The sequence below is a fragment of the Suricata suricatta genome, chromosome 11 (assembly GCF_006229205.1).
Source record: "Suricata suricatta isolate VVHF042 chromosome 11, meerkat_22Aug2017_6uvM2_HiC, whole genome shotgun sequence".
Lineage (NCBI taxonomy): Eukaryota > Metazoa > Chordata > Mammalia > Carnivora > Herpestidae > Suricata > Suricata suricatta.
In genome coordinates, this window is record NC_043710.1 from 39,465,130 (window position 1) to 39,476,263 (window position 11,134).

At 40.7% G+C, this 11,134-nt stretch overlaps 1 protein-coding gene across 5 annotated transcripts in view; it reads left to right on the forward strand.

Moving 5' to 3' along the window:
* The first annotated feature begins 700 nt into the window (after positions 1 to 700).
* Positions 701 to 11,134, forward strand: part of UEVLD (UEV and lactate/malate dehyrogenase domains) — a 40,838-nt gene continuing 30,404 nt past the window's right edge. For all 5 annotated transcript variants that reach the window (XM_029914649.1, XM_029914650.1, XM_029914651.1 and 2 more), the window contains exons 1-2: positions 701 to 807; positions 7,627 to 7,711. In XM_029914649.1, coding sequence (XP_029770509.1) covers positions 760 to 807; positions 7,627 to 7,711 — 133 coding nt within the window. In that variant the 5' untranslated portion in view covers positions 701 to 759. The remainder of the gene's footprint in view (positions 808 to 7,626; positions 7,712 to 11,134) is intronic.

Here is an 11,134-nt window from a genome sequence, read left to right on the forward strand (position 1 = left end):
TATCTTCTGAGACTTTTAAGCCCACTGGTTCAAGCCAGAGATAATGCAGGTAAGTAATTCACAAATCAAGGACACCAGACACTGCCAGCAAACTGCCTCTCTCCGCCTTCTCTCTGTATACACCTCCTTTCTTGTTCTCAAACTCTTTCCGACCTTTTTCCTCTCTCTCCCACCAACAGTTACGGTGCCCACCTTAAAAAATAAAAAAAGCAACTCCTCCCTGCATGCTACACCAACCCTCATTATCTCCCAGTTTTTCGACAAGGCTCCTCCTGACTCCATTTTCCCTTTCTAGCTCCCTGAAATTTTGCTTTTGAAGTTCCGTTACCTCTTCCTTCCTAAATCTAACTACAATTTTTGGTCTTGATCTTTCTCGATACTCCGCTGAATTTAACATACCCTTCTAGAAACTCTTCCAAAACAGCGCGAGTTGCTTCTACCTCCTTTACTGCTTCTCCTCGGGTCCTTCCTATTCCTCTCCTTACGGATGTCCCCAAGTTTCCTTCCAGCAAGCTGGGTTGTGGCCCCCGGGCGCTAACGCCTTTCCGACGGCGCTCAGGGTCCACGCTGGGACGCTGGTTCGACTACCGGGCGGAGCGGCCGCGGAGCCTGGGCGTTGGACGCAGGCGGACTTTGGAGCCTGGGAAGGGGCGTGGCCTTGGACAGCTCTGAGACTTGGACCTCGGCGGCCTCCGTCCGGGAACCCGCACGGAAGGAGGTCTACGGATTCGGGTCGCGCAACCTGGGTCCAGGACGTGGATGGAGATGGAGTTCGACTGCGAGGGTCTCAGACGGCTCCTGGGCAAGGTGCAGGCAGCCCGCCGGACCGGGTTTGGGGGTCCGGGGTGTCGGGACTGGGCTATCTCCTCCTGAGGTTTCCCATTCTAGTCGCGGCGTTTGGAGCGGAGGCGGGCTGACCAGAAGCAGTCTCTGGGGAGTGGCCCGGGGGAGGCCGCGGGCCTCTCCCTGCGGAGCCCCGCTTCCCCGGGGCCGGGGCTGTGGCTCCACCCACGACACCGAACCCCCTGGCCTCCACCAGGTGTGAGATCTCACGCCACCAGTGTTTCGGGATCAGCTCCCAGCTCGCGCCTGTGCCTTTAACCACGCCTTTCTCTCTGCCTACCTGGCCTGCCCCTTTTTTTCTTGCTTTGCACTCTTCCTTTCTGAGACTCAGATCAGGTGTCACTCCCTGCAAGATAGAATCACGCCCTGCTTGCCTTCGCCCTCAGAAGTGTGGATTATCACATCGTGGAGTAATTATTTATTTACAATTATTTACTCAATGCGATGGACTCTGACGGCCCTTCCCTAGCACTATGCCTGACCGCAGTGATGAAAGCCTTGAGTAGATACAGGAATGAAGACAGGGCTTGAAGGCCCAGAAGAGATCCTCTTAATGTTCAAAAGGTTGAGCGGGAGGCGTGACCCAGATGTCTAACCTACGTTTCTAGGGCATGACTAGCTCCAGTTTCCAGGTTAGTCCAGGCTCTTTGGTCCAGTCTCTTTGACTTCCCCCCACCAACGCATGTTCTGAGGCAATTCCCTTTTCACCAGCTTCTAGTTAAGAGACTCTTAATGCTTCCTTAAAACTTCCCCATGCAGAAACCATACATGTATGGTTTTGTGGGATTTGACTTAGTCGGGGCAGTGTACATCTGTGCGAGGTTGTGAAGCCTCAAGATTAGAAATGCTTATTTAATTGATTTGAATGATTTTATCTACTGTGACAGGTGTAGATGTATCCTCTTGTAGGAAGAGAAGTATCTTACTTACGATTACACCTTTTGTGTCTCCTCTTCAGAGAATCGCTCTATCAAGATTTTTAAGGGGAGCATGATGTATTTATTGTTCAGTGGGAAGAACTGTTAAAGTTGAGAGTAGAAAAAGAACTTCATAATCTTTCCCTCATTAGATTAGCATATTAAGATAGTTCAGATGATTTGGAGGATGAACTTGCCTCAACCACTCTGCTGGTGGTTAAATGGTTATTTAACCATTTTGAAGAACAAGTTGGCCTTGCTAATTTGATTATGTGGGTTTTATATTCCTTGTACATCAAGGTGGCTACCATAAAGAATTCAGAGTATATGAAGCAACAGATATTTGCTGAATTATTCTAACTAAAAATTAGAAACAACCCAAGTGTACATTAACAGAAGAAAGGATAATTCGTTATATATTCACACAATGGAAAACACTACTATATGGCAGTGAAAATGAGTGAGCTACAATATGCAATAATACAAACGAATCTTAGAGACATGATGTTGAGTGAAAAAAATTGGAGGCTATATGCAAAATTATGTTTTGATAAAGCCAACAAAATTAAAATTTAAAACTAAACAATGAATATAAATACTAAATACTGTGTTGTTTAGGGATCACACACATGCATGATAAAACCAGAAGACAAAAGCAAAGGAAAGTGAATATACAATTCAGGAGATGCAGTTGAATGGGTGAGAGGAGGACTCAGACGATGTAATGGTGTTGGAGAGGTCTGTGCTGTCCAGTATGGTATCCAGTAGCCACAAGCAGCTATTTGTCAAAAGTAAATACAATTAAAAATTGAGTTTCTCAGTCACACCAGCCACATTTTAATGGTCAGTAGCCACATGTGGCTTGTGGCTACTAAATTAGATCTATCACACATAGATCTCCATCATAGCAGACAGTTTTGTTAGACATTACTATTCTAAGCCATGTGTCAGTGAGTTGGTGCTTGGGTGTTCAGTCTTAAAAATTAGTGTGTATGTTTGTGTATGCATCTATCTATCTATATATGTATACACATGTGCATATACTGTTTACTTTGTTTTAAATATTAAGTGTAGAAAGATTATCTGGTTCCCCAGTTCCTATTTTCCACATCCCTTGTTGGGTTACCTTGGACAGGTAACCTACATTTTCTCTGCTCCCTCATAGAATAGTAAGATTGGATTAGTATCTGTAAGATACCTTCCTGTTAACATTTTTTTTTAACATTTTTGTTTTTATTTTTGAGAGAGAGAGCTAATGGGAGGAGCAGAGAGAGAGAGGGAGAGAGAGAGAATCCCAAGCAGGCTCCATACTGGCAGTGCAGAGCCCAAAGGGGGGCTCAAACCCAGAAACTGTGAGATCATGACCTGAGCTGAAATAGAGAGTTGAATACTTAACCAGCTAAGCTACCCAGGTGCCCCCTGTTAACATTTTTTTAATGGCATGATGCCACAAAGTATTTCTCATTGTGTCCTACATTTGAACATAGGTCATATAAGAATCCTTTTATGTACTTTTTATAAATATAAGTGTACTAAGTAAAATACTGTAGTATAGCAGATAAAGCTAAACTTTTAGTAACTTCTCAGCTTTTCAGTGTTACTGACTTTTATAACAGTATAATTGCTTTAGCTTTAGAATCTCACAGGCCAATTTTCCTCTTTAATTTTTTTTTAATGTTTTTATTTATTTTTAATACAGAGAGAGAGCATGAGAGGGGGAGGGGCAGAGAGAGAAGGAGACACAGAACCGGAAGCAGGCTCCAGGCTCTGAGCCAGCCGCCAGCACAGAGCCTGACGTGGGGCTCGAGCCCACGAATGAGATCTGACCTGAGCCGAAGTCGGAGACTTAACCGACTGAGCCACCCAGGTGCCCCCAATTTTCCTCTTTAGTGGCATGCCTCTGCCCTTAAAGCACATGGGATTGTCTGAGGCATATTTCCTTAGAGAATTTATGCAGACTTCTTTTAGGTGATATAGGAACAGTAATGGAATGTATGTCTAAATATTACACTAAGAAGATATACTCTTTCATATATAGTGAAAATGATGTGAAAAAAAATTTTAGGACAAATAAAATAGGTCTGTCTTTTTAGATGTCAAAAAGGCAAATCACATATATGACTAGTGACATTTGTGTATTCAAGCCCTAAGGAAGAGTGCTTTTGCCCTCTATTGACAAACTTTTATAGCAGTTTTGTAATTAAATCAATTCTGGTATATATCCTTACGCAGCCTTTAATAATCGCATTCTCATAGGACTAAAGATCTAGAAAACAGCTTATAATTTTAAGTAGGAAACATAACATTGTTTTCATTCATAATAAATGAATATTTCAGCTGACAGCAGTGCAACCTTCTGTACATTTGTGGGGTGATTTCATTCACTTTTGTTGACGCTGAGTCAGGGACCCTGAATCTGGGACTCATTTCACCCTGCTGTATTTAATACTGGTCAGTTCTTAGTTTTGATGCCCAGTCCTGAGGATCATACTCATATAAATCTACCTCTTTGCTAACTCCCAGCCAGTCAGCCTGTATTTATCAGAGGCATACCCTGTGCTAAGTGCTGGGGGGAGGTACAAAGATGAGTAAGAGAGGATTCCTGCCCTCAACTTGTTAATAATCTTGGGTTTTCTCTTCTGCCAAATTCTTTCCCATCTTAAAATGATCTTCCCCCTTCTCTCTCATTTTCTTTCCCCTTCCCTCTCATTTTCTATACTGTTCTATTTTTTTAATGTTTTTTAAAATTATTGTTATTTATTTTTGAGAGACAGAGAGAAACAGTGCAAGCAGGGGAGGGTCAGAGAAAGAGGGAGACACAGACTCTGAAGCAGGTTCCAGGCTCTGAGCTGTCAGCACAAGCCTGATGCGGGGCTCAAACCCACAAACCGTGAGATCATGACCTGAGCCGAAGCCTGACGTTCAACCAACTGAGCCACCCAGGCGCCCCTTCTATACTGTTCTAGACTCTAATGCAAATTGTTGACAGCTGTTGCCGGAGGCCTTTCCCTTACTTATATATGCTTTATGTGGATTCATCATTTCCTATCTATACTTACTATTGTATACGTTTTTGTTTAATATCTCACTTTTCCATATGTCAATCATAAGGTCCTCATATGTACCTATTGAAGTTGGTAGGCATTGGAGCTGTGTGTCTTTTGCAAATGAAAAACTTAGACTCAGCGAGAGGAAACAGGATCCATTGGCAGTCATTCCCCATTTCCTTCTAATCTCATAGCCCTATGCTCCCACTAACCTACTCTGCTTCACCGATTTACCTATTCTGGATATTCCATATACAAATCATATAATATGTGGCCTTTTATGTCTGGTTTCTTTCACTTAGCATAATGTTTTCAAGGTTCATCCATGTTGTAGTATGTATCAGTTCTTTATTCTTTTTATGGCTGAATATTCCATTTTATGGATATATTACATTTTATTTATCCATTAATCAGTTGATGGAGATTTGGCTTGTTTTCACTTATTGGCTGTTAGAAGTAATGCTTCTTTGAACAATATTGTGCATGTTTTTGTGTGGACATATGTTTCCACTCCTCTTGGTTCTATAACTTAGAGAAATTGCTAGTCATACAGTAGCTCTATGCTTGATCTTTTGAAGACCTGCCAGACTTTTCCAAAGCATCTGCACCATTTATCCACCAGCAGTGGTTTGTGCATACAGGAATTCTGACTTTTTCACATCCTCTCCTATACTTGTTATTTTCTGTATTTTTATTATACCTGGTCTTTTAATTATAGTATGCATCCTCCAACTCCTCTGATCTTTTACAAGATTGTTTTTGGCAGTGCTAGGTCTCTTGCATTCCCATCTGAATTTTTAAAAATTTATTTATTTAAATTCAAGTTAGTTAATATAGTATTGGTTTCTGGTGTAGAACCCAGTGATTCATCACTTACTTATAACACCCAGTGCTCATCCCAACAAGTGCCCTCCTTAATGCCCATCACCCATTTAGCCCATCACCTCACCACCCCAGCAGCAAACCTCAGTTTATTCTCTGCCTTTAAGAGTCTCTTGGGGTGCCTGGGTGGCTCAGGTGGTTAAGCATTCGACTTCAGCTTAGGTCATGATCTCACAGTTCCTGTGTTCGAGCCCTCAGAGCCTGGAGCCTGCTTCGGATTCTGTGTTTCCCTCTCTCTCTGCCCCTCCCCGCTCATGCTATGTCTCTCTCAGTCTCAAAAAAAAAAAAAAAAAAAAAAGAGTCTCTTATGGTTTGCCTCCCTTTCTGATTTTATCTTATTTTTCCTTCCCTTCCCCTATGTTCATCTGTTTTGTTTCTTAAATTCCACATATGAGTGAAATTATATGATATTTGTCTTTCTCTGACTGACTTATTTTGCTTAGCGTAATACGCTTTAGTTCCATCCACGCTGTTGCAAATGGTGAGATTTCATTCTTTTTGATGGCTGAGTAATATTCCATGGTATACATTCACCACATTTTCTTTATCCTTTCATCAGTTGATAAACATTTGGGCTCTTTCATACTTTGGCTATTGTTGGGAGCCCTGCTATAAACATTGGAGTGCATGTGCCCCTTTGAATCAGCATTTTTGATCCTGTGGATAAATACCTAGTAGTGCAGTTGCTGGGTCATAGGGTAATTTTGTTTTTAATTTTTTGAATTTTAAGATTGGCCTGTAAATTTTTGCAAACAAACAAAAGCCATTTGGGATATAGATAAGGATTGTTGGTTATTGAATTACTGAATTGTTGAATTCTGTTGGGGAATATTGCCATCTTAACAATAGGAAGTCTTTTGACCTATTTTTTTAAATTTTTTTTAATGTTTTATTTATTTTTGATAGAGAGAGACAGAGCATGAGAGGGGGAGGGGCAGAGAGAGAAGGAGGCACAGAACCGGAAGCAGGCTCCAGGCTCTGAGCTGGCTGTCCCCACAGAGCCTGACGCGGGGCTCGAACCCACAAGCGTGAGATCTGACCTGAGCCGAAGTCGGAGGCCCAACCGACTGAGCCACCCAGGCGCCCCTCTTTTGACCTATTAACAAGGGATGGCTTTTCTTTTACTTAGATATACTTTAATTTATTTCAACAATGTTTTTTAGTTTTTCCACTAAGTTTTACATCTTGTTGTCAAATTATCTCCAAGTAGTTTTTTCTTTTTGATACTATTGCAGATGCAACTGTTCCCCAAATTCATTTTGAGATTGATAATAGATTTTAAACATACTTTTTCTTTCCTTCATTTAATCCTCAGCACAAGTCTAGGAGGCTCTTTCTCTTTGCAAACGAGGAAATAAGTTCAAAGACGTTAAATGATTTTGTCAAGGCAGCATTTCTGGGAGCACATCTGGACAAATGAGAAGGCAGTTCACTCAGCTTGAGCGCAAACCCTTGAATGCTTTCTGTTCTCCCTTTGAAACCCAGGATGCAACTCCAGGAGGGTTAGGAGGGGAGTTCAGGGTGTCTCAATCCTTGAGGGAGGTATTCAAGAATGAGTCTTGGATCTGGAACAGTGGTGACAGGGGTGGTGCTCCGCCCTGTTTCTTAAGCTTTCAGGAGGTATTTAGAGATTTAGTCTGATTTAGTGATGAAAGGCCCAGGTCCAGAGTTTGAGCTCTGGCTTCACTCTTTAACTGTCTAACTCAGAAAGTTAATTTGATTCTCTAGCTTCCATTTTCATCTCTGGAAAGTAGAGCATTCATAAGCCCTGCTGCCCACTTCATGGGGTCATTATTAAAAAGAGTAAATCACATACTTTCGATGTTTATAAAACTCAGAGCCCGGGGCCTCGCACGTGGTGCCTGTGCGATGTTTATTGTAATTGTTCGGCTGCTTGTAGCCTGGTTCTTACTTGGTTCTCTTCTTTCTCTTTTCAGTACAAGTTCAGAGACCTAACTGTGGAAGAACTAAAGAACGTAAATATGTTTTTCCCACATTTCAGATATTCCATGGATACCTATGGTAAGAGTCATAACCTCTAGTATTAACTATAGTAAATTGTTAATTATTCTTAGAGACCTACAAAATTATAATTTCTTATTTGTCTCTTGTATCCCCAGATTTTGAACTATACTTTGCGTCCTGTGGTTTCTGAGAAAATTTAAGTTAATACGACTTATATTGTATTAGTTTTCTGTTGCTGCCATAACAAATTGGCAAAAATGTGCAGGTTTAAGTACAGAAAACCAACTGGTGGTTGCCAGAGGGAAGGAGGGAGGGTGGATGAGTGAAAGAGAGAAAGGGGATTAAGGGTACATTACCTTGATGAGCACTGAGAAATGGGGAGAATTGTTGAATTGTTACATTGTACATCTGAAAGTAATGTAACATTGTGTGTTAATTATACTTTAGTATAAACAAACACCAACAACCAATCAGCATAAATTTATTAGTAGCTTAAAAAAGCACAAGTTTACTATCTGAGAGTTCTGTAGGCTAGAAGTCCAACACATGTCTCTTTAGGTTAGACGTTTAGACTAAAGTCAGAGTGTTTGCAGGTCCTAATTCCTTTCTGGAGGCTCTGGCAGAGAATCCAATTCTTTGCCTTTATTATTATTAATTTTTTTTAGTTTATATATTTCTTTTAGTAATCTTTACACACAATGTGGGGCTCAAACTCACCACCTCAGGATCAAGAGTCACATGTTCCACTGACTGATCCACCCAGGCGCCCTTCCTTGCCTTTTTTTAGTTTCTAAAGGTTAGCCACATTCTGTGGCTTATGATCTCTTTCCTCCATCTTAGAAGCTAGCAGTGCTGCATCCCTCTGACCATTCTTCTATAGTCGTATCTCTGCTATTAAGGACCGATGTGATTAGATTAGGCCTACTCCAATAATACAGGATAATTTCCCCATCACAGGGTTCTTAACTTAATTGCATCTAAAATGTCTCTTTGCCAAGTAAGATAACGTATTCACAGGTTCCCAGTTCTGCCTACCACATAAATGGTTGAGTCCGAATTATTAATAACAAAAGTTTTAGTTATCTTGTTCACTTATTAGTAACCTAAGAAAGATTTTATTTCACTATCTTTTAAAATTTCTGACCACAGACCATGCTTTGAAAATGCATTTTAGGAGCCCCTGGCTGGCTCAGTTGGTTGAATGTCCGACTTCAGCTCAGGTCATGATCTAACAGTTTGTAGGTTTGAGCCCCACATCAGGCTCTCTGCTGGCTTAGAGCCTCGAGCCTGCTTCGGATTCTGTGTCTCCCTCTTTCTCTGCCCCTCCCCCACTCACACTCTGTCTCTCTTTCTCTCTCTCAAAAATAAACAAACATTTAAAAGAATTTTTTAATGCATTTTATGTCCTGACTCCACAGACACATAACTGAAATACTGTGCACACTCTGGCCTTTTCTGTTCTATTCCATTGCATTTAAAAACAAATGCTGTTTAAGATTCACAAAATTGATCTTAGGACCCACAATTTAGTCAAAACACAATTTTCAAAAACTTATTTATTCTACATGGGTATGTTTTATATTAGAATTAGTTGAGTCAAGAAATGTATCTAATTCAGATTTATATATTAGAAATTTTGACAAGTCATTAAAGTATTTCTTAGGGATAGCTAATATCACATGCGGAAGGAATTATTAAATTCTAGCCAATCTGTGTCTGGCGTCTCTTGATTAGCACCTCATTATTTGGTGCTGCATAAATGCGTGGGATGGGGGATATAACAGCTACTTTTTGTTGATTGCCAGATTTGTTTCCACATGTTTTATCTATATTATCTTACATATTTTTTACAACCCAAGCTGTGAGTTAAGACAGAATCAAAAGAACAATTTCAAAATAAAACTCAAGTATAGTAATTGTGTTATTTACAATAGGAATCAAAAAAATAAAAATTATTGAATTAAATAAAAAGTTGACAGAACAGACTGTGTGATACAATTTCATATGTAAAAAAAGTTTATGAACTTTTTAAATATTTATTTTTGAGAGAGAGTGAGTGCAAGTGGTGAAGGGTCAGAGAGAGGGGGAGACACAGAATCTGAAGCAGGTGCCAGGCTCTGAGCTGTCAGCACAGAGCCTGGGGTGGGGCTCAAACCCATGATCCACAAAAGATCGTGACCTGAGCCAAAGTTGGACGCTAACTGACTGAGCCACTCAGGTGCCCCAAAAGTCTATGAACTTTTAAAAAGGCCTTCAGAGGAATATGCTGTCTTTCTGTAAAGGAATTGTGGGTGAGTCTTACACTTTAGTTCATGTTTCAGTAACTTAGTAGGTTTCTATAAGCATATATGCTTTTAACATTAACAAAACCAAGAAGATATTTTTTCTTTTAAATTTTTTATTTAAATTCCTGTTACTTAACATACAATGTAATATTAGTTTCAGGTGTACAATTTAGTGATTCAGTACTTACATACAATACCTGGTGATTATCACAGCAAGTACACTCCTTTAAAAAATATCTTCCTGGGGCGCCTGGGTGGCTCAGTCGGTTAAGCGTCCGGCTTCAGCTCAGGTCATGATCTCGTGGTTCATGGGTTAGAGCCCCGCTTCAGGCTCTGTGCTGACAGCTCAGAGCCTGGTGCCTGTTTCAAATTCTGTATCTCCCTCTTTCTCTGACCCTCCCCTACTTGTGCTGTCTCTTTCTGTCTCTCAAAAATAAATAGAAAACATAAAAAAAAATTTAAAAATATCTTGCTTATTTAAGCCATAAATAAATGACTAAGAAAAGTGAAATCAAAATGAAATTTACAGAGACACCTGGGTGACTCAGTTGAGCGACAGACTTTTTTTTTTTAATGTTTTATTTAGTTTTGATACAGAGAGAGATAGAGCATGAGATGGGGAGGAGCAGAGAGAGAGGGAGACACAGAATCAGAAGCAGGCTCCAGGCTCTGAGCTGTCAGCACAGAGCCCAACGTGGGGCTCGAACTCACGAACGTGAGATCTGACCTGAGCCAAAGTCGAGGTTTAACCAACTGAGCCACCCAGGCACCCCGAGCGACAGACTCTTGATTTCCACTCAGGTCATGATCTCACAGTTAGTGAGACCAAGCCCACATTGGGTTCTGGGCTGACAGCACGGAGCCTGCTTGGGATTCTCTCTCTCCCTCTTTCTCTCTGTCCTGCCCTGCTTGTGTGCTCTCTCTCTTGCTCTTGCTCTCAAAATAAATAAACTTAAAAAAAAATAAAGCTCACATTTTTTTCTTAATTATATCTAAAGATTATAAAGTTATAAAATCTTAAGATTATAAAGTTATAGTCTGGTATCTGAAAGTATACCCCAATGTTCATAGCAGCAATGTCAACAATAGCCAAAACATGGAAAAAGCCTAAATGCCCATCACCTGATGAGTGGATCAAGAAGATGTGGTATATATACACAATGGAGTACTACATGGCAATGAGAAAGAGTGAAAT